The sequence below is a fragment of the Acipenser ruthenus genome, chromosome 8, assembly GCF_902713425.1.
Source record: "Acipenser ruthenus chromosome 8, fAciRut3.2 maternal haplotype, whole genome shotgun sequence".
Taxonomy (NCBI): domain Eukaryota; kingdom Metazoa; phylum Chordata; class Actinopteri; order Acipenseriformes; family Acipenseridae; genus Acipenser; species Acipenser ruthenus.
Genome location: NC_081196.1, coordinates 1,716,509 through 1,741,108, shown reverse-complemented (window position 1 = coordinate 1,741,108; position 24,600 = coordinate 1,716,509). Strand labels below are relative to the sequence as shown.

At 42.3% G+C, this 24,600-nt stretch overlaps 1 protein-coding gene across 3 annotated transcripts in view; it reads left to right on the top strand.

Moving 5' to 3' along the window:
* LOC117407289 (spermatogenesis-associated protein 13-like) overlaps positions 1-24,600 on the top strand; it is a 74,109-nt gene that overhangs the window by 4,828 nt on the left and 44,681 nt on the right. The window contains exon 2 of one of the 3 annotated variants that reach the window (XM_059027983.1): positions 7,474-7,509. In XM_059027983.1, the coding sequence (XP_058883966.1) occupies positions 7,474-7,509 (36 nt within the window). Of the gene's footprint in view, positions 1-7,473; positions 7,510-12,822; positions 13,407-24,600 lie in introns of those variants that run through there. The other 2 variants (XM_059027982.1, XM_059027986.1) reach the window with 2 other exon arrangements.

Here is a 24,600-nt window from a genome sequence, read left to right as displayed (position 1 = left end):
GAGTGGTGTGCATCATAAAGAATACCACTCTGGACTTTGAGTCAGTAAACCAAGGTTTTTATATGATGCCACTATTAAAATATAGTTAACATTGTGCTACCGTGGTACTCAAAACGTATGATCTAATACTGAACTTGGGTCTGGAGAAAATTCTTTATACCTTTGTGATGACGTCTGCACTAGTTGTGCACTGTTTCTAGGTGTGATTTGTCTCTTTGACAGTTTAATGTTATGAAATGTACTGTGGTGTAGCTGTAGCTGTGTGGAGTGAATGCAGGCACTCTGGAGAAAGGTCTGAATAATGAAACCACTCATCCCAAACAACACAAAGTCATGGACTATAACAAACTATCCCTTTGCAAGATGCCTCTAAAGAATGAATCCTACAGGTGCTAATAGATACAGTAAGGGACTTGAATAAACCAAACACCCCCGATACACTAAAATAAGAGACCTGCCCGCCCCCCCCCCATTCTGTCCTTGGCCTCACTGAAGCAGAGACTTAACACTTGAGTCAGACTGTGGTGTTCTTGTGATACAGAGTTAACAGCAGCTCTTGGGACCTGAGCTGAAGCCAGGCCTCGAGACAGGCTAGTAAACAGCACACTGCACCACCCAGCCCCCCTTCTGAAACCACAGAAACGGGAAAAGTGATTTTGTGTATCTGCCTGTCCTGTACTGTACGACAACACAGATCCATTGTTTTCATAGTCACACCATTAATGTTTAATAGCTGTGAGTCAGACGTTAGATATTGTTCAAAGAGAGCTTAACCTGATGTCACATGATGCTATCACTGCCTGCATTCTGCTGTGCCACTGGGGCCATGGCTGCTGAATCACTGCCCCAGCAGTACCAGCAATGCAAAGACACTGTCTGTCACACACTTGTGCCGGTGACTTGTGCGAGACTGGCACCCAGAGTAACAATGAACTGCTTCAGCCCTCGTCCTTGCCAAGCTTCAATAGTTTCACGCTTGGGGCCCTGAGCAGAATGTGTTATTGTCACACACAATGCAAAGACAGGAGCGTCTGTAGCACTCAGAAACCTGCAGCTGATAATATCTTCTCGGCAGTCTGGATCTGTTGGGCTGTGACAAAGGGCCGATACTGTGCTGAGTTTTCAAACGGGATACCAGCGTAATACAACAATGAGCACATTGAAAGCCAGGAGGCAAGAAGTCACAAATCTGAATTGCTAAAAAACAAACACCGCGATCACTGTGACAGCAAGTATGAGGAAAAGACTCACAATGTGTTAATGATCTGAGAGTGTATATAAGCCATGTTCAATAGATATCAATCAGACATGTTAACCAGTGCACACAAATACAGAGGGCTCTCATAACTGCGTATTATTCACACTGTGCCTGAAAGGTTAAACATATTTGTGTAAAAGTGACACTTCATTGGATTACAGCCAAATGCAAAATGAAATGTCTATAGGAGGATAAAAGTATACAGTATGATAAAAGTTTGGTGCAAAACCCAGGCACTTATATTGTGTTCAGCAAGTAAAGTGTGACAGACAGACAGACAGACAGAAAGACGGACGGTCGGACACAATAGGTGCATTAGGGCCCCCCATTCTTTGAAGGAGGACCCTCAAAACGAGAGAGCTAAGCTGGCTTCATACCGTACTCTATACAGGGATCCCTGCTCAGAGAGAACTAACCATTCTGTGTCCTGAAGTGTTTTTGCCAGTGTGAAGAGAAGCATAGCATTAGTTACATTTGGACTCAGTTAGGTTGGGTTTCAGCATTTCAAAGGTCCTCTCTGAAACGGTTTGCTTTCCTGCTTGGTCTGCTGCAATTCGTCAGCGCTCCCATTATGAGCAGGTCCAGGGAAGTCTCACCAGATAAACAGGCTGCAGCAGATTAGCTCCGGTAGGGCAGTGACAGGTTTAATGAGGTGCAGAGAACCTGCTCTTCCCCGCACAGTAAGTCTATATCACTGAATTCAAACATCTTTTAAAAAAAACACTCAATTATAAATCACAAAGCCGACGGGGCAATTCTAAGGACATGGACATTATAATATGTTTATGAAATGTAAATATGCACAGCCTTGCCTTGCGTGGCTGTCGTCTTGCCCACGAAGTGCTCACAGGATGACACTCTTATACAGGTCAGCTGTACTCATTACCTGCCCACATAGATTCGAAGGGGACTCACAGACTGAAGCAGGGGGGCGAGGAGGTTCAGATCAGCCAGGGGGAGGGCAGGTGTGCGCTGTGGTTAAAGAAGGTACTTATTAACTCACAGTGCGTTTGATCTTTAACTTTTTGCGTTGAACTTGGTTTAATTTTTTATTTTCACAGTGTAGTGCTTCTGAGGTAATAATGATTTGCTGCTGGAGGTTGTACAGCACATAGTGTGCTATGTGGCTGGTATCACTGTCAGCATGCCTGCTTGTCAGATGCAGTGTAGTCTGGAAGCCATGGGCCGAGCAGATTGACAGAAAACATCTTTCCCAAAGAAGCAAACAGAGCCTGCAACCAATCCCACTACCACAGAGTCACTTGAATCGTATTTGAATCTGTTTGCTGGAGGAGCAAACCCTCATGAATACACATACTTGTAGAGATCAAACCAGACGAGCGAGGAGAATAAGGAGTAAACAGAAACAGTGACAGGCAGTACTCCGTGAACGTTAAGGGGTTCTTGGTTTTTGCCTAAATAGCTTTTAAACATGTACAGCAATGACCAAAAGTTTTAGAACGGATACATAATACAATATAAAATAAAAAACTGTATGAACATCATTTAGATCTTTAATTTAACATCATGTAATCAAAGAAACTACAAAATGATATTGCGGAAGTCTACGGGAAGCCATAATAGTAGTACAGTATTTCATGTTAGATTTAGAAATGTCACATTTTTCAGTTTTTGTCAGTTTTTTATTTAGTATAATTACAAAGCGGTATGTAATTCAGTGTGTTAACATAACACTATCCAGCAGGTTTCATTGGACTTCATGAAGCACAGTGAGCTCATTCTAAACCTTTGGCCGCAGCTGTACAGTGATGACTGTATCGGCACCTTCAGGTTTCACATTCTCAACCAATGGTTTAGCTGTCAGAATGTACTCTTACAAGATAATTAAAGGTGATATTTTCTTTGCTTTTATATGATATTGGCAATCATTCTGAGTGGTTCGTATTGCGATTTTAAGTTGTGTACATGCCGTGTCAGTTTTTGGACACAGATGTGTGTACTGTGAAACAGGCTATTAAACTGAGAAAAATAACATTTAAAAACAGATACGAAATACAGAACAACATCTGATGTTTTTTTATAAGTAAATGACCTGAAGGCAGAGGCAAGTGGTTATTGATTTTTGAAAAAAAAAAAAAAAAAAAAAACCTTTTTTGTTTTGTTTTCATATGTGTTGTTTGTTAACTTGAGGCTATAGGCCTCTATTACGAGAATGCATTAAATTCAGACACGGGATCTAGTGACCCGAGATAACATTGACCCAGTTCTGTATCCAGTACAATACCAACTGAGTTTGTGCAAGAGAAGCAACCACCTCACTCCTGCTGCGTGGCTCCAGGGGTTCTGCAACATTAAGCCTTTACACACGGCAGGTCACGAGGGTACGCAGTGTGCCAATGAGAGATGTTGTACAGCATGTCATAAAATCACATCTAGTACCTGTGCAACAAGATGCATGCAGTCTGTCGGGAAACAGTTCTCTATGTAGAGCCAGGGGGCTCACACATATCATGCTTACATTTTGCAACATTAATTTAATCTTCCTGCGGTTTTTTACAATGCAAGATTTGCAACAAATCACAAATGCAAAACCCACTGATAAGTACTGTTCCATTTGCGTGTTAAAATCACTGTCATTTCCGTCAAATTAACATCAGAGAGGATATAAAAACCACATTATAGGGGTCTGTGTAAGTAGGTCACTGTGTGTTTATCTTAACAAAATGCCTTTGCTTAGTTTAGTCAAAACCGGACAAGTGCTTGTCAAGAGAAAGCCTTTGGGTGCTGCAGCAGGTGTGGGTAATGTGAACAAGCATGCTGCTGTGAGGAGAGAGCTACGTTCACAGAATGTCTACCTGTATAATAACTTCTTCTATTAAAATGATCATTTAAGGGACCAGAGGGGCCTAGATTCTAACACTCTCAGGAACTGTCCGTACCAGGTTCCATCTCAAGAGGACTGGTAGTTCTCAAGATACAGCTAGTAAACGTGGCATATGTACTTCCAGATGCACAAACTGGGTCTCCACTATATCCAGTCACAAGGGACGTCTCCCCCAAGGGAAATAATAATCTATTAATGATCATACAGACCTGCAAATCATATGTCTTCATGCTTCTGCCTTAAACACAGGCTGTAACACAATACCAGGGCTCAGATTACTGGCTTTAGCATCCATCTGCAGGAAAAAATGATTTAGTAAATAAATACATAAATAAATTAACTAAATAAAGTTAGATTTATTTATTTTATTCGATTACCGGTATATCATTTAATTTGTCAAAGAAGAATTATATAATGTCTTTACATAATTCTTCAGTGAAAGTTCTGCAGGGCATTGTACAGTATAGTTAGTTTTCTATGAAGGTAATTTTACATAAGGTCAAATGGGAGACTGTTAAATAGAATATTCTGGCTTATACAACAGTGTTGAGAGGTATAGCTTTGAATAACGTTTTCATATTTCATACATTTTTGTATCTGTCTTGCATTCAATTGCTAAGCTGATGCAGAGCTTGATCAAACCAATTCAGCTGTTTATGAAGGTTGAAACAGACTTTCTTCCCCATGCATTGTACTTGATATATAAACAGAAGAACATTTCTGGAGTCCTTCAGTAATCCTCATGCATTGTACTTGATATATAAAACAGAAGAACGTTTCTGGAGTCCTTCAGTAATCCTCATGCATTGTACTTGATATATAAACAGAAGAACGTTTCTGGAGTCCTTCAGTAATCCTCATGCATTGTACTTGATATATAAACAGAAGAACGTTTCTGGAGTCCTTCAGTAATCCTCATGCATTGTACTTGATATATAAACAGAAGAACGTTTCTGGAGTCCTTCAGTAATCCTCATGTATTGTACTTGATATATAAACAGAAGAACGTTTCTGGAGTCCTTCAGTAATCCTCATGCATTGTACTTGATATATAAACAGAAGAACGTTTCTGGAGTCCTTCAGTAATCCTCATGCATTGTACTTGATATATAAACAGAAGAACGTTTCTGGAGTCCTTCAGTAATCCTCATGCATTGTACTTGATATATAAACAGAAGAACGTTTCTGGAGTCCTTCAGTAATCCTCATGTATTGTACTTGATATATAAACAGAAGAACGTTTCTGGAGTCCTTCAGTAATCCTCATGCATTGTACTTGATATATAAAACAGAAGAACGTTTCTGGAGTCCTTCAGTAATCCTCATGCATTGTACTTGATATATAAACAGAAGAACGTTTCTGGAGTCCTTCAGTAATCCTCATTCAGGGAATAACTACAGTACTCCTTGAATGTTAAAGTTGTACCCCCAGATTCTCTCTCTGGGATAAATATCATATATAACAGTTATGAATAAAGAATACTATTTGAATGAGACTCTGTAAGTATTTCTTAGTATTCAGCAGTCAGCCCTGATGATTCGCCTAAGTAGTTTTTTTAACATGTGTACTTTGCCATCTGTACAAAGTTGATTTATCACCAGCTTTATTTGACGTGATTTAGGGATTCATTTATTCTTCTTTGCTTGTCCTGCGGCAATGGCAGGGATTAGATAAAGTACCTTTTGCATTGCAGTTGACACTCCAGGCAAGTTCCCAGGCATAGACTTGGTTACAGAGGGTTTCCATGTATTCCAATGAATCTGCAAGGCTTTAGACCAGTCGGGTCTAGAGGGAGTCACGCCCAGGGCTTGTTGTGTTGTTATTAGTGTGTAAGAATCTGCAAGGCTTTAGACCAGTCGGGTGTAGAGGGAGTCACACCCAGGGCTTGTTGTGTTGTTATTAGTGTGTAAGAATCTGCAAGGCTTTAGACCAGTCGGGTGTAGAGGGAGTCACGCCCAGGGCTTGTTGTGTTGTTATTAGTGTGTAAGAATCTGCAAGGCTTTAGACCAGTCGGGTGTAGAGGGAGTCATGCCCAGGGCTTGTTGTGTTGTTATTAGTGTGTAAGAATCTGCAAGGCTTTAGACCAGTCAGGTGTAGAGGGAGTCATTCCCAGGGCTTGTTGTGTTGTTAATAGTGTGTAAGAATCTGCAAGGCTTTAGACCAGTCGGGTGTAGAGGGAGTCATGCCCAGGGCTTGTTGTGTTGTTATTAGTGTGTAAGAATCTGCAAGGCTTTAGACCAGTCGGGTGTAGAGGGAGTCATGCCCAGGGCTTGTTGTGTTGTTATTAGCGTGTAAGAATTTGCAAGGCTTTAGACCAGTCGGGTGTAGAGGGAGTCATGCCCAGGGCTTGTTGTGTTGTTATTAGTGTGTAATAGCTTTACACTCAGCGCTGCTCTTACTAAAGGAATGAAAGCTTTTAATCGGCTCAAGAGTATCAGCAGGTGAATTAAAATGAATCAAAGTGTATGCATGATGGTTTGTTTAATGCACGTTGTGAAAAGGACCATTGCAAGTCAGCCTAGTTTCGTCACAAAGTTGTGCTCAAGAGAGATTCCAGGTCTGTTTGGCAGGGGGTTTTCAGGTCAGGATTGAGGTGTGCTCTCTTGCAGAGCTATTGTATGAGGATAAGCCCTGTCAACACCTTGTATGACTAACTGGTGTCATTGTGGCCACTGGTGCCATTGTCTCTCACCTGCTATGAACTCTTAACTTTACAAGTGTGACAGGGTGGAGGCACAAACTGACGACCTTGCACTCTGCAAGCGAGTGTCTTAACCGCAATGCAAAAGAGCCGGGCTCGTCTCGTCTGCATTCGTGGTGTTAGAGCTTTTAACCTCATCTCATCTCACCGACAGGAGACAGAATCTGTAACGGCACTGCACCACACAACACTGCCAGTTACACGTGCACCATTAAAGAAAAATGCACAAGGCAAGTAATCAAATAAACAGGAAGCCATCTAAACCCTTCGGCCTAAAACAGACATGTCCTCCATGCTTGAGGACACTGCCTATTAGAGTAGTGGAAAAATAGCAAACCAAATTTAACTGCATCTCTGTCAGCCCCACTTAATGAACTCACAGATAGGGTATGTGACTAACGTTGTTAAAATTGAATCAAATTGGTCACCTATAAAAAAGAAAATACTTCACCCTCTTGCCAAACCACATTGAGCCCCTCTGTGGCGTTAACTGCATAATGCTGTGGGGTGCCTAGTCAAAAGGGTACTGTAATTGCAGAATGTTTCCACAAGGAAAGCCATGCTTGAAAAGCATTCTTAACTTGGATTATCTGCAATGCAGTTTCACAGGCTTTCTTTATAAATGTTTGCTGTTCTGTGTTCTAATAAATTTATCTATTATTTTACAGAGGTTTTCCATGCGGTCCGCCAGTGCTCCGAACTTGGTAAGTCACAGTCTGTGAAATTCAATTATTTAAAAAAAAAAAAAAAAAATCCCTTTAATACATCCCTTTAATACATGTTTTTTGCATGCAATATCTTGAGTTCTGTTGCTGAGTTTGAATCATTTTTCTCTGTTATCAGAATCCATCTGGCATTATCTGTGACTGTAGAACTAGCTGCCAACTCCTTTTGAGTACTTCCCGAAATCACATGATGGGATGACCGTCTGGTCTAATAGCGATACCGTATTATCTGATATAAGCATGTACATTTTTCCCAATTAGAACAGTTTTTTTTTGTTCACAAATGTGCAGTTGCACTTGCATTAGTCAGCGCATGGTTTTGCATGTTGCTATGCTCATACCTGAGTGTTGGTTTTGTGATCTGCTTCAACTCTCACTCTTGCACATGAGCTCACCCTCTGACATTGGCGCATGAGCTTATAGTCCTAATAATACGGTATTACGAGGACGCCTCAGAACTCAGAAGGATTGGTAACGTCATGAACAGGCAAGGTGAATAAAATACATGCATATGAAGCTGCTAAACCTTGGACTTTGACACCATGGCCTGTGATTAGCACCCCACTTGGGTTTGTGTGCTTGTAAGCCTTTACTGTAGCTGGCACCTTGCCTTCTATTGTGTAAATACCTGTCATAATATGCAGTGCTATCTGTTGTGAGGTAACTCAGCTTCACTGCAGTACATGGACCATGCTTCTCGTAACATTTTAACAGACTCGTCTCCCAAGCACTATGTCTGCATGTATGTACACTATGTGATTACAGAGGTGTCCTGGCTGCGCTTCATGTCGCTGGCCCTGTGCACCCTTATAAAAGTTTCCCTGAGCAAAGTGTAATGAAGCACAATGAAAGCATGCTAAAGCATAGGTAAGAATGGTAAAGACCAGAGAGGCATGGTAAAGCATATTAAAAAACATGGCGAACCAGAGTAAACTATGGGAAATGCAGTGTATATCCAAGGGAAACGCATGCAGAAATACTGTGGTAAACTTTTGCAAATTTGAACCCGTGTGTATAGACGGGGCAGCTTTTGAAAAGTCAGTCTCTCACAGAAAGGGGATTGTCCTCCACAGAATCTGGGGGACCAGTGGCCTGCTGGGGCCCGATGACCCTGAAGTAACAGCAAGCCCTGCCAAGAACCTATTATACAGAGTCTCCCAGTGTCTGCTGGCTTGTTACAGGCCAGTGTGTCTAAAAGAAAGGGCACTGTGATGAAGCATTGCAGAGAGAAGCAGTCACAGAGTCTTTGACTCTTTGATAAGGAGTCTGGTCTTTCTAGTGCTACTCTGATAGACTTGTTTTATTATGAGAACGCATTACGTATGTGAGATTAACAATACCATCAGGATCAGACCACCGAAGAAAGTTCAGTGGTAAGTGGTAGGAATTCCTTTATCTGCCGTTTGGAATCGGAGAATGACAATCCAGATATTTAAAATAATTACACAGTACCGGCACAAACACCAAATGATTTATAGCAAGGACTGGGGATTGTATTGCTGATGTTTCCTCACTCAGAGCCCTTACTTGCTAAATATCTTGGTTACCCTGAAAAGATAATCGTCTCATTTCAAAATATGTTGAATATTTGAATGAGCAAGACCTCTCACGAGGAGAATGGTCCCCCGAAATGTCTAGGAAAGCAGCGCCACTGGGATGAGGAGTTTGTTGCCAGATCATTTCACTCAGACTACTTTCTCATTTTCTCAAGAACACCAAGATATTGAGCAAGTAAGGGCTCTGAGTGAGGAGACATGTGCACTACAGTCCCCAGCCCTAGTCTTGCTGCAAACAATTCGTTGTTGCCATAATTTGTTGCAGTGTTGTACACGAGGAGCTTGTTTGGCTGTTTTCATGGTTGCCGTGTGCACCTCTTACTGCATTATGTGACAAAAACAGTGCTCCCTATATCATGTGATAAATATACAGGATCCATTCCTGCTTGTGTCTGTACAGGAAGCAGTGCTCCCTATATCATGTGATAAATATACAGGATCCATTCCTGCTTGTGTCTGTACAGGAAGCAGTGCTCCCTATATCATGTGATAAATATACAGGATCCATTCCTGCTTGTGTCCGTACAGGAAGCAGTGCTCCCTATATCATGTGATAAATATACAGGATCCATTCCTGCTTGTGTCTGTACAGGAAGCAGTGCTCCCTATATCATGTGATAAATATACAGGATCCATTCCTGCTTGTGTCTGTACAGGAAGCAGTGCTCCCTATATCATGTGATAAATATACAGGATCCATTCCTGCTTGTGTCTGTACAGGAAGCAGTGCTCCCTATATCATGTGATAAATATACAGGATCCATTCCTGCTTGTGTTTGTACAGGAAGCAGTGCTCCCTATATCATGTGATAAATATACAGGATCCATTCCTGCTTGTGTCTGTACAGGAAGCAGTGCTCCCTATATCATGTGATAAATATACAGGATCCATTCCTGCTTGTGTCTGTACAGGAAGCAGTGCTCCCTATATCATGTGATAAATATACAGGATCCATTCCTGCTTGTGTCCGTATAGGAAGCAGTGCTCCCTATATCATGTGATAAATATACAGGATCCATTCCTGCTTGTGTCTGTACAGGAAGCAGTGCTCCCTATATCATGTGATAAATATACAGGATCCATTCCTGCTTGTGTCTGTACAGGAAGCGGTGCTCCCTATATCATGTGATAAATATACAGGATCCATTCCTGCTTGTGTCTGTACAGGAAGCAGTGCTCCCTATATCATGTGATAAATATACAGGATCCATTCCTGCTTGTGTCTGTACAGGAAGCGGTGCCCCCTATATCATGTGATAAATATACAGGATCCATTCCTGCTTGTGTCCGTACAGGAAGCAGTGCTCCCTATATCATGTGATAAATATACAGGATCCATTCCTGCTTGTGTCCGTATAGGAAGCAGTGCTCCCTATATCATGTGATAAATATACAGGATCCATTCCTGCTTGTGTCTGTACAGGAAGCAGTGCTCCCTATATCATGTGATAAATATACAGGATCCATTCCTGCTTGTGTCTGTACAGGAAGCAGTGCTCCCTATATCATGTGATAAATATACAGGATCCATTCCTGCTTGTGTCCGTACAGGAAGCAGTGCTCCCTATATCATGTGATAAATATACAGGATCCATTCCTGCTTGTGTCCGTACAGGAAGCAGTGCTCCCTATATCATGTGATAAATATACAGGATCCATTCCTGCTTGTGTCTGTACAGGAAGCAGTGCTCCCTATATCATGTGATAAATATACAGGATCCATTCCTGCTTGTGTCCGTACAGGAAGCAGTGCTCCCTATATCATGTGATAAATATACAGGATCCATTCCTGCTTGTGTCCGTACAGGAAGCAGTGCTCCCTATATCATGTGATAAATATATAGGATCCATTCCTGCTTGTGTCTGTACAGGAAGCAGTGCTCCCTATATCATGTGATAAATATACAGGATCCATTCCTGCTTGTGTCCGTACAGGAAGCAGTGCTCCCTATATCATGTGATAAATATACAGGATCCATTCCTGCTTGTGTCTGTACAGGAAGCAGTGCTCCCTATATCATGTGATAAATATACAGGATCCATTCCTGCTTGTGTCCGTACAGGAAGCAGTGCTCCCTATATCATGTGATAAATATACAGGATCCATTCCTGCTTGTGTCCGTACAGGAAGCAGTGCTCCCTATATCATGTGATAAATATACAGGATCCATTCCTGCTTGTGTCCGTACAGGAAGCAGTGCTCCCTATATCATGTGATAAATATACAGGATCCATTCCTGCTTGTGTCTGTACAGGAAGCGTTGCTCCTGCATTACCTGGAGAGTTGATTGCTGTTGTCGCCATAGGAACAAAGCTCAGGGCCGGCCTACTTTTCATAAGCAGCTGTTAACAGCCAGCTTCACAGCTGATGGGTTAGCTATTCAGGGGTAATGCGGTTTTTACCTCAGGACATCACAAGAAGTGGAGATGAACAAGGACAGGCCCAATGAACCACAGCAAGGGGCCTGTGTGTGTATGTGTGTGTGTGTGTGTGTAGGCCAGCCATGCACACTGAGCACTAAACAATACTGCAGTACGAAAGTGGGAGAGTTCACTAAAACCCATGTACCCCCATAAAAAAAAGTACCCTACTATCCTAGATATGTTTTTTCATATCCTGGTATACATTTTTTAAGCATTGAACATCAAATTGTGCCAGAATTGATCTATTTTTTGTGCCTCGGCGCTGGTTAAAATGAGTTTTCTCATAGTTTCCGACGCTGACAGCAGAACTTATATCAGACCTCGAGGGGAATGGTACAGTAGGTGCCTTTTCAATGTGATTTCTTTAACACTAGGCTGCTAGATATACGCTTGAACTCACCTGAATGGATACCCGATGCAGTATTTGTCATGTTCTAGCCCGCTCAGTGATGCACAGTAGCGTTTGTGTGCAGCTGTATGGAAATGAGGCTTATTCTTGGTTACATGCAAGTACAGCATGTACCGTAACCCATTGGTTTCATTCTGACATGACACTGCACACAGTCAACCACTAGAGGGAGCAGCTTGCATGGGCTGCCAGTACTGGAGAAGCTGTTGCTTTTCAACAGGTTTAAGCACTGGCTCTGGTGCAGCATTAGCTAGACACCTGTGAAAACATGAGCAACCCCAAGAAACTATTCTGAAATGCTTTGAACCTTTTCTTGAATAATATATCAGTTGTCTGCTGAGCTGGCTGTTTTAGTATTTGTTTAGTGCAGGTTTCCTAATGTATGACAGGGCAGAAGTGTGGAGTAGTGGTTAGGGCTTTGGACTCTTGACCGGAGGGTCGTGGGTTCAATCCCAGGTGGAGGATACTGCTGCTGTACCCTTGAGCAAGGTACTTTACCTAGATTGCTCCAGTAAAAACACAACTGTATAAATGGGTAATTGTATGTAAAAATAATGTGATATCTTGTAACAATTGTAAGTCGCCCTGGATAAGGGTGTCTGCTAAGAAATAAATAATAATAATAATAATAATAATAATAATAATAATAATAATAATAATGACAGTTTCACTCTTGTTATACGTCCAGTATTTCACGATTTTCAAACGTGGTTTAAGATACAGGAATTTCAAACACAGGTATATTACTGCATACAGACTTCCTCCCACAGCGACTGCAGTGAGAATTGAAAGTGTTTGCTTCAGTTACTGACATGCTTTATAGAATAGCAAAATGGCATCACAACTCAGGGTATAGCAAACCAGAGTAGAATTGCCCTCTGATCCTGTTTGCAGTATAACAGCCCCTGTTTCTACCCCTGTTTCTACCCAATTTCACAAGACAGAGAGGTTAGGGCGGGACTAAAACATGCATTGTGTTAAAGACTGAATACAAGAATTCCCTGCCCCCCGCTGCTTTATCATCTAAACAAAAAAACTAAACAAAAAAAGCAAACTTCTAAACTGTGTTCAGAGTGCAGCAGATTCCCTGAGCCTGTGACAGACAGCCTCTTTAGAATGTGAGTCCCACCACAGACTGGTCAAACCTGCTAATCTGATTAGTCCTGTCAGCAGAGCAGCTCGCTGTGATGGGAGGACCGGGAGAGATGTGGTGCTGCTGGGTCTCGTGCTCCGTCCTGCTTTCCCGTTCAGTCGCAGGTGTGCTTAGCCAGCATGTGCAGAATCAGAGCGTCCTGTCTCAAGGGGAAGGGACGGATGGGGACAGTGCTCGCTATGTGTCAGTGTCTGTAGACCAGCCCTTCAACCTGCTTTGATGTGGAGGGCTGCTAGGTGCCCCAAACCCGAAGCCATGCTGCAAGTAACATTCAACGTACTGACGGAGAAACTTACCTTCACCCTGGCGACATGCCCCACAGTCACGTGGACGGTGAGTAACTCTACTGTTCAGCCGCATGCTTTCACAGACATGTCAATGCTGTTGTTAAATTGAAAGTGCTGGAGTGTGGCTGACTGAAGTAACGTGCAGTAGCCGAGGCAGTGAGGTTGCATTGATAGTTAGTAGTTTTGATCCCGGTTTGTGCAGGTTGGAAGTCTCAAGCCCTGCTCAGCTCTTCTTGATTAAGAACCGAATTGTGGACCTCAGTTTGTCACAATACATTAGCTCCCATGGGGACTGAAATGAAACTCCCTTGCTTTGCAAAACCTAATTCTTTAACTCTATCTGCAGGCGTGTTAATGTTATTTTTGGTTGCAGTAATACCTGTCGGGATTTAAGCTGGAGCATGAGCAGAACGCACTGCAAGCTGGTATTTGGTTTGGGTTTGCTCTGCAGTTTATTTATGGCACAGGCTCCTTTGCAAATCCCTTTTTTTCTGTGTAACTTCTCTGCGGTAGTAAGGGTGCAGAACAGAAGGCTGGAGGATGGAAAGCAGAAGGTTTGAGCAGGAGCCCTGTGGAGACAGTAATTGAGAGTGACGTCTCTTACTGGCTGCTCAGCAGAGGGACTGTAATCCACAGTACACTCTGAAGCAGGACACAGCTCTCAGATGCTAGATCTACAGTAGCGAGCAAATGCAGAGGCTTAAAAAAGTGTTTTGTTCTTTATTAATTTAAATCTATCCCCCATGAATGTGTAGTGATTGTGTTTGCTTGGTATGTTATTTTTATAATTCATGTTTCAATTTAGAATTAGAGTCACGTACCACAAACATTTTCCGAGAAAGATCCTTTGTGAGTGACGTCCCAACATGAGGGGTACGGACTGATCCTGTTCGACGCTCGCTATTATTTTGTGTTCTGTATATTGAGAGTACAAACTCCCTTCCTTGAAGAATGGATGCAGATCACAAGCACGATGGGTGATTATCGTATCGTTCTTTTAAAATGTGTGAAAGGGGGCATACTACAAAAATAGCGTTATTTTACTTTATTTAACTGGCAAGCACAAAGGGCTTAGTGCATCGGATTGCTCTGCAGGCTGCTGGATTTACTGTCCATCAGCTAAAAGCAATTAGGGCTGGCCGGCTTGACTAATGGTCACTGTATTTAGCCTGTTGACCTAGTTACAGCCCACACCGGTGTGGTACTCTCCCCTAGTTGACAACTGCGCCTAACTGTTCAGGATTTTGTTCGACCAGGAACTGAATGTTTCTTTCAAATCTGCATTGTTTTCCTGTGCACTCAAGACAGTAGCACACTTGCATACAACCATTGAATATTCTACTGTCAGAGCCCGAACCTAGACTCTGCATTCCATTCAGGAGCCTCTGCCCGTACAGGCAATCGAATATACTCTTCAGCAGCACAAGCGATAACAAAGCGCCCCCTCACATGACTCTAGCTAATGAGCCACTAGCGCCTGGGATTTCTGAGTACTCCCTGAGTACAAGGTTGTAAGGTATCGTATTGGCACATAACCCAGCAATGAAACGTCACCAAACGCTTGTGTGGGCTGCTTTGTAGAGCTGAAAGGAGACAGGAAACTCGTTACTCTTCTAACCTTGTGACATCAGGAGCCATTCAAAAAGCTTTGAGGCTAAACAGGGAAACCCTTGACAGAAATCTGACCAAAAACAAAAAGAATCACGTTCTTGTCTTAAACAGTATCTTTGGAAGCACTGGGAAGGTGGAGTGGCTGCTTGCTTGCAAAGTGAGATAGTCGTCTATTGTTGTGCAGGAGCAGAAACACAATCCTCTGCTTCCTCCTCCTATCGGAATAATCATGACCATGATCCCGGCACATCGCAGCTCGGATTGCCATTGCTGTTATTATTACATTTCTCATGCACTGTTTACCATGAGCATTAATGGGGCTATTATTAAATGCTAGAAGGACAGTGTTGCTCTTATGAGATCAAAAGCTGTTTCATGTCTGGATAATGTGCTGCAAATGCCCTTTGTTCTTTTAGCAAAGAGAACGTGCCAGTGATTTGAAAAGGTCTCAGTGAATGTTCATATCATAATGCTCTTTTTCTTTGCTGTGCTGCTATAGGAAGTTCAAGTCCTCCCCTCTTTTCTCCTGCTCTGGGGAGGGATGAGCTGCGATGAGCTGTGCAGCCTAGCTGGTTGTGCTTGGATGTTGTTTAACTGATCTAATAACGCTGTAGCCATGCTATAAATCATGTCATCACCACTTACGAAACACATTGCTGGATTTTGATATGCCTCTGTTTAAAATAATTGAATTGACTTGTACAGCAGGGGAAACAAACACGACTACAAATCAAGAACAAACTATACTGTGTTTTAAACAAGTATTAGGCCAGCGTGCATTGCAGGGCGTAGTGTACCCACTGAGTCTCAGTGTCAGGGATTACAATGCTGAGCCCTTGCTATCACTGCTCAGCCTTGGAGCACATTGCTGTGTTGCAGGGATTACAATGCTGAGCCCTCGCTATCACTGCTCAGCCTTGGAGCACATTGCTCTGTTGCAGGGATTACAATGCTGAACCCTCGCTATCACTGCTCAGCCTTGGAGCACATTGCTGTGTTGCAGGGATTACAATGGGGAGCCCTCGCTATAGGTGCTTCAAGGTGAAGTGGAGAGCTGGCAGCATGAAACAGAAATCACTCCCAGCTCCCAGTAATAATGATCCGTCGAGGAGGAACCAGGAGCAGCTCAAGCAAATAGCATCCTTGTAAGAGACGGGACTTGAAACAGCTTCCTCTGGGCTAAAGGAGCATCAGGTTCTGATAGCCTCTTTAAATACTTCCTTTGCCCAAGTGTTTTTGTACAGAGAAAAGCTGCTATACAGTGTATAAGAAGATCCTGTTACTGTCTTGAAGATGACTGGTTCTAATCTACAGGACAGTGGACCTGGATTAAACCAGCATGCAGTACCTGCAATACTGGTGAAGATATGCTTTTAATATAGACACATTCTTCACATCGGTTTGCATTGCAATCTGATAGTCGCCCGAGCAAGTTGCTTCCTAATCTGCCAGATGTAAACTGAACTGGCAGCTCTTTGATCGATTAGAATCAAAGACTGGAAGGTGAGTGGGGGTAGGAGGGAGGGGCGCATCACTGACTGCCCATAAAGATGACAAGAGTTCATTCTTTTATTTGTGATTGCATAAGAAGCAGCTGCGTGTTTCTGTCCCTGTGGACGGATATTCAAATCTTCATTGGTGTGCTTTGTGAAAAACGACGCGCAAAAAACACAACGAACAAGCAACTGCATTTGTACAGAATTAGAGTCCCTTAAGTATTTAATGTATTGCCCAAGTTGTCAGCAATCATTTTAAATTGCTCCCTGCAGTACTCAACGATTCAGAAGTGAGTAAGACATTCATGGAGAAACAAGGGGGTTTTTATGCAGAAGAGGTTCTCTTCGAAGCTAGTCGGAAGCTTGTGGCACGCACAGGTTTTTAATAAATAACGCTGATTCATTCCTGCCTTTTCCGTTATGTTATTTTTAACTGTATAATGTTTTATAACTTAAGGCAAGTTATACAGTACCTTAAAATAACTCTCCGTTTGTAATAAAGAAAATGTGGGGGTTTATTATGAATACGTGTGAAGAGAAGGCAGTTCTAAATGACTTATACAGTACTGTTCCAGTAGGTTGTATACTTGTTAGAAAGAGCTATCTATCAAGTGATTCTCGTGATGGCGCTCCAGTCCAGGTCATTATTTTGCGTTTTTCCAGTTTTCGTTTTTTCATCTCTCAGTCCCAGCTGGCTTATCAAGGTAGGGAGAGGAGGAGGGAGGTGCTTCACACTGCTATAATTAAATGGCAGCCCCCATTAGCAGATGGTATAACTCACCCAAGCCTGACTTACGCATGTAGGGGAAAGGTCTCGGGTGATAGCTGCTGAAGGTACTGTCAGCTACTGAATAATAACGAGACCCTGGGCTCCCTTATATTAGCACTATACTGTACCCTCTCAGCTGGATTTCACATTCACAATACAATGAACCCTGTTGGATTTGATTGCATATCCACCTCTGCAAACAGCTGTGTGCGACATGTTGCATTATATTAATGGGTGTGAATAAGGTCATATTAATATTGTTATACTTTAGTTATACTTTTTATTTTCCAGATTCTAATTCAAAATCAAATATTCCAGTATCCATTTAACCCTTTCAGTCCTGAATTATTTTGTATCGAGCTGAAGAATGAACTCTTTATTTCTTTATTGAGTATACATGAGAACAGGACAAATCATTGTTTTTTTAAAACCTATATTTCTACACGACCTCAGACTGGGACCGAGGAGTCCTGTGAGGTTCCAGTGTGATTCCTACACTACATCAGACTGGGACCGAGGAGTCCTGTGAGGTTCCAGCGTGATTTCTACACGACCTCAGACTGGGACCGAGGAGTCCTGTGAGGTTCCAGCATGATTTCTACACTACATCAGACTGGGACCGAGGAGTCCCGTGAGGTTCCAGCGTGATTTCTACACGACCTCAGACTGGGACCTAGGAGTCCTGCGAGGTTCCAGCATGATTTCTACACTACATCAGACTGGGACTGAGGAGTTCTGTGAGGTTCCAGCGTGATTTACACAACCTCAGACTGGGACCTAGGAGTCCCGTGAGGTTACAGCGTGATTTCTACACTACATCAGACTGGGACCGAGGAGTCCCGTGAGGTTCCAGCGTGATTCCTACACTACATCAGACTGGGACCGAGGAGTCCTGTGAGGTTCCAGCGTGATTTCTACACGACCTCAGACTGGGGCCGAGGAGTCCTGTGAGGTTCCAGTGTGATTTCTACACTACATCAGACTGCGACCGAGGAGTCCTGTGAGGTTCCTGCGTGATTTCCAACGGCATGTGTTAACATAAATAGGATAAGAATATTCAAACATGAAAACCCAATTTTCTCCCCAGCGCTATTAGAAAAAAACAAAACAAAACAAAACCAAAAAAACAACAACCTCTGAATTTTATGAAAATGCACTTGAACAAATGAGCCGGGAACTGGAATGGGTCTGTCTTGTGCTTCTCTTCCCAGGAAGCCAGTCAGGGACACTGACCTCAAACGGCAGGGTCTGATAACCAATGAGTGCTGCGGGGCACTAGATCTGTGTGATATAGGTCAAGGTTCACAAGGGTCAAACCATTCCCATTTCCTTATTTATCTTTCTGCTTGATTTATGACTGCTTTAATTGCTTGCAAAACTGCAGCTGTGTGTGGTTTTAGAGAAACGCAGACCTTGTGGGATGTGGTACTGTACCATGTTGGCAGCAACATGGGTCTAGGAATACTGTACCTCCTTATAAAGTCTTTCCACAGCAAAAGCACAGCAAAGTGTAATAAAGCACAGGGAAAGCATGGTAAAGCATAGGCAAGCACTGTAAAAAAAGAATAGTGAGGTATGGTATATTAATAAACATTGCAAACCATGGGAAAAGCAGGTAAAACACAACAAAAAATACCATGCAAAAATACTGTGGTCAACTTTTATAAGGCCCTTACTACTGTTGGGGACAGCTGAGAGATGTTTTTTTGGTGTTATTTAAAATGTATGTGATGTTTTCAAGAGGATGCTGGCAATGCGCCCTGCTGTAATAAGGGACAGGACGGGCTGACACTGTGAATTCCTTACTCGGGTTGGTGTTTTTGTTTGCAAGTTAAACGCTGCCTGCATTTCCGCAGCAGAAGTTATTAAGAATGTGTGGGATTGTGGGATAAATAAGAATAGGAATTCACGCTGGTGTTTGTGCTGAATTAAAAAAAAAAGTCTTAATGAAATGACTAATCCTTAGTGGGATTAGCAGGTAAACCTTTAAGATTTAGAGTACTGGTTTTCCCACGAATTGGAATAATTGTATGAATTGTAATTAGCTTGAAGCTCCCTTTAAAAAAAATACACTTCAGATCTTAACCTTAGTGATTGTTGTTTGGCGAGTGCTTGTGAAATGACATTTTAAAAATCTTGACGATTGATTTACACTGTATACCAGCAATGCTCTTTATGCTTCCTGCTACAGTAATGAAGCTGCACAGTATGCAGAGTTGAGGGAGCTGATTGGACAGCGTGTCCTTACAGGGATTAGCCACCGTATATATTTAACAAGCTCTGGTGTGTCTTATTAGACTCATAGTAAAACCAGAAATGGATCAAACTGCTATGCAATGGGAGTCTTATTTACATCCCTGCCTTATTACAGTATAAGAAGAATTGTGAAGCTGCCCTACTCTGAGCTACTGACAACCTTTACACAGTAACAATATTTACTGTGCATGCAGAGGTGGATCGCTACTTGTTAAAATCGGTACCACTGCATTTTAGGAATATGTGTGCAGAAGGCTTTAAGTTTGTACAGCCAGCTAATCCAGACTGATTCTACAAGCAAGTGTTTTCTGCAGTAGAACAGATCATTTGGTCTCTTAGCCTGAGACGAGCAATAATAACTGTGTATGAAACACGGAATGCGTTGGCTTGATAGATAAGGTTCATTAGACAGTGTCCATTAGACTCAGATCAGATGGGGATTCCTGGCGTTTCTCCAGGAGAGCATTTCTATTCCATTAATACCGTATGTAATGCAGGCAGTTTGTGATGGACAGCACCCGCCCCCATTCTACAGCTGAATGTTTTTGTGAAAAATGTAAAGTTCTTTATTTAATTGAGTGGTTTCCTTTTGTACGGTTGCACTACTGCCCCAAGCCATTCAGTAATGGAAAAAAAAATCTACTGTAGGTGTAGATTTACATTTTGGCCAAGAAAGTGCACCAGAAATAGTAGGATTCAGTTGCTCTTGCTCCCGCAAGTGAAGAAGCTGCCAGCGGGTTGTGTAAATTCAGCCCATGGGTACAGGAGCTTGTCCTGAATGGCATCATTGTGTGAAGACTGTGACCCATTCATCCTGACGTGGTGTTTGCCCAGAGGAGCCGGTATGAGGGGCGTGAGGTGAAGAACCTGGGCTGAGGTTCCAAGTGGAGCCCCACCATTGCTGAGCACAAGGCAGCCGCTGAGCGGCCCGAGTGAGGAGTTCATTAAAGAAATAAAAACAGCTTACAGGCTCAGCAGAGAAATCGGGCTGAGGTGCAGGAGAACCCTTTGTGATATTCTGCACCCCCCTCCGATTTAGGGATCAAAACCTTGTAATCAGCAGCCCTTCCTTGGGCAGCCTTACAGAGGCAGGGGTAAAGAAAACACAAAGCAACTCATTTTGTAGCATTAATCAAAAGGGATTAAAAGTTTTGCATGTAGCGATCCCTCCTGCTGGAGCAGTGCAGGCACATCAAAGGAAGCTGCTGATCCACAAGGTCACAAGGGCTGCTCTTTCTCGTTCTCATTTTCTCTTGATATTTGTTTCGGTTGGGGTCGCGGTCCTCAGAATACAGTATAAACTGGAACTGCACTAAAGTCTGTGTTGCTATGCTTGTTAAGCTCCTATACCAAAACCTACAGTTTTTGTAAAACCAGATCATTTGGGGGGAAAAAATATGGAACTAATGAACCTTGCTCAGACTGTACAGCAAAATCAAGTCCGCCCTCAACTGCTCCAGAAAGCAGACCACAGACACTGCTTTTTTGGATGCATCTTTTGTGTTACGTGGCTGTTAACAGAAACTATTTCTCACACAGAAACAGGTTGATATTCAGGCAGTACTGACAGACAGTGGGTGTTACAACAAGTTAGCTGCTTGGGCAGTTAAGCATCCCTGAGGCCAAGGGAAAGGCTGTTAACAATTATGTAGCATTGGCTGCCACCAAGGTTATCATTGCTTATATAGCAAGGGCATTATTGCTGTTATAGTAAGGGTATTATTACTGTTATAGTAAGGGTATTATTGCTGTTATAGCAAGGGTATTATTGCTGTTATAACAATGGTATTATTGCTGTTATAGCAAGGGCATTGTTGCTTATAGCAAGGGCATTGTTGCTGTTATAGCAAAGGCATTTTTGCTGTTATAACAAGAGCATTGTTGCTGTTATACCAAGGTTATCACTGCTGTTATAGTAAGGGTATTATTGCTGTTATAGTAAGGGTATTATTGCTGTTATAATGGATTACAAGGTTATTTAGTTATGTAGTTTTACTATTGCACTGCACCAATACACCATTGTGTTTCACATATGTGTAATCACAATACTGTATTGTGTTCATGTTTCTTGTTCCTGACGTTCCAGTTTTGTGTGGTCGTTCCCATGCAAAAGAGCAGGTTTACTGTCCATTTACTAGACCAGTTTTATCATCTATTTAGTTTTATCATCAATATTCTCAAATAAGAGTTAAAAAAGGGATCTAAGGGCTTGGTGAACACTTGTAGCAAGCAACAATTATGTTAAGTTACATTTTTCTTAAAGGGTTAAATGACATCCAGCCAATAAATAATTGGGGAAGCAACACTGCCAAATAAAATCAGCTCTACAGCAAGCATCCTTTACAAAGACTAAGAAGAGAAATACGTAGTGGAAATAACAGTGTCATTTTTACCAAAGCACTTGTATGTATTTGATTTTGGAGGCCACCTGCCACTTCAAAGTATTTAACATGTTTGATGTGTCGTCAGAATCCATCTAGCATGAGAACTGTTCATGGGGAGTGTTGGCAGTCACTGCCACTCTGTTTACCTGCTGATGAAAGCTTGTTTAGTGAGGCTAATGGGTCTTTTATTCACTTGACTATGCCTCCTAGAGTAATTCAGAGTATAACATGGACTAGTATATACAATCCTTTCCCCTCAGTTATTAGAACTGCACTGAATGATTATTCTATTATTTGGATAAGCTCTCCACAGGTGAGGGGCATTGCTGTTGATTGAGCTAATTTACCACTCCAAGTGAAATAATTGAAGAAACAGCTGCTTGGGTTTGTGAGGATTGCTGCTTTTCTAAGACTGTGGAGAAGAGCGATCGTCACAAACCCAAGCAGCTGTCTCTTCACTTGTTAAACTTGGAGTGGTAAATTAGCAATGACCCTCACCTGTGGAGAGCTTACTCGGATAATAGAATAACCATTCCATACTTCTGTGATTCAAACATTATAGTGGAGACCAATGGCACAGAGGGAAATACATACCAAGGCTTCTCAATGTATAATATTAAGCTCATTCTTATTGATGACTGTTCATTTTTATCTAATATACCAGGGATTTTTGTTTTTGTTTTTTTTCACCAAAAGGTCAGGAATTATCAGATGTGTAATTAAAAAATAATAAAAAAAAAAAAAACACATAAAAAAACCAAATTCAAAGTAAACCCCCCAATAACTGGAAAAGAAAACACGATTCCGCCGCTGACAGTAATTCAGAACATCACACCATGTACAAGTTAAAAGACAGTCGTTTAACCCTTCCTAGACTCGTTCAAGATGAAAGCGTGTAAATACAAGCCTCATTCCCATGTGCTTGCTGCAGGTAACACTCTGTACATGGACTGGACACCTTTGAGTGCGGTTCAGAAAGAGCCTGCTTGTCACTGTCCTGTTTGTAAACATGTACCTGCTGTAATGAGATCCCCTGGGAGCTGCAGCGCTGTGTCCTCTTGTTTGCTGAGTGAGGCAGCAGTGTGTTCCCATGAGGCACAGCGGCTCTCCTTGACAGCCTGCACCCTGTGCCTCTGCCTGGGGTGAGAAGTGCAGGGCTGTGGGGGTGGTGTTAGGATGCAGCACGATCTCACAACGTGAGAAACGATTGCAAGACCGCAAGTGTGGGGAGCTGTGTCTGAAAGCACCAGCTACAGCAAAGCCAATGTTTGGGTTAGTTTCTGCCACTGAGAGGCAAAACAGCTATTTGCTGAGGCTGGGGGTGACCTTTTAAACCCTACAGGACGCACACAGACCTCTTTTTAAACTTGTACATCTTAAAGTACTGTTTTATTCATGATGTTTCAAGGTGTTTTAGCTGGGGTTTATGTTAAACATCTTTAAAGTACTCTTTTATTTTTTGCAGGAGAATGCTTTTATGCCGAATGCTGATTATAATGACTTGAATTATATTGACACACACGTATGGGTCTGTACCTATCCCCTTACCCATTTCTGTAATTAGGGTCTGATCGTGTTCCATCCGTCTGTCTGTCACTCACTACACGGTGAACACAGTCAACTGCCTTCATTTTGCACCAGTCTTTGACAAACCTTACAGTGTCTACTCCCAGCCTCCTGTAGACATTTCGGATTGCATTTGGCCGTAATCCGATAAACTCTTGATTTTATATTTGTAACCTTTCCAGTTCTGAATTATAAGGACCCTCTGCACAGTTTCTTTCTAGAAGTCACGGTACTGTACCACAATACACACTATGTGATTTAGTAGGGGTGCCTTTAGTTGTTTCCGGGTGAATGGCTGTCGGTCATTGTGAATACAAGCATATTAATTTGCTTTTCTGTGCATTTACATGAACACAGAACACAGGTGCTTGATTACAAATTGCTACTATAGGCTATACTGTATATAATTCCCTACACATTGTGTAGCGTGTTCATTGTGTGAAGCAGTGTCTCTTCCTGTTTGTTAGTGATCTTTTAAATTGTGCCAGAGCCAGCGTAAAACCAGGGTCTGACACTGAAACGAATCTCAAACCGAATTCCTGTTGTTGTCCCCCCCCCCCCCCCCCGAGGGTTAAGAGAGCCCCAGTCCTCTTTGTGCAATGCTAAATCAAGCAGCTGTTTATCCTGCACTTCTCCGCTGTGCAGCTGGGGGGTTGCACAGTACAGTACAGAGCATTGTCTTCCAGTACAAACAAAAGGACACCATTTGTTCTGTTTGTATTTTTTCAGACATGAAAGTGCGGACAGGTTTCTTTGTACAGAGGGGTCAGAAAGGGCCCTGGATTCAGCTTCTCTCATGCAAAGGGAGCAGCTCTTTTGAAGTGCTGGACATGGGAACTAAACTGATACTTCTCTGTGTCTGCTGTTTTCTCCGCTGCTCATTGCTAAAGCCTTCGGAAGTGGATGGCAGATCTGGGAGTGTTAGAAACACAGTATTTTCAGAATGAACTCCTGTTTTTTTTTTTTTAAAGAGGTAAAACAGCTGTTCATTTTACAAAACTAGAACAAAAGAACGCAGTTACATATTTCAAGTTCTCTTCTGTACTCTACTCTAAGTGTTTTGTTTTTCATTTTGTAACCTTAACGGGATTATTTTAATTAAAGAATGGAGAAAACGCTTTCTCGTCATGTTAATGGGATGAATGTGGTTTAATTAGA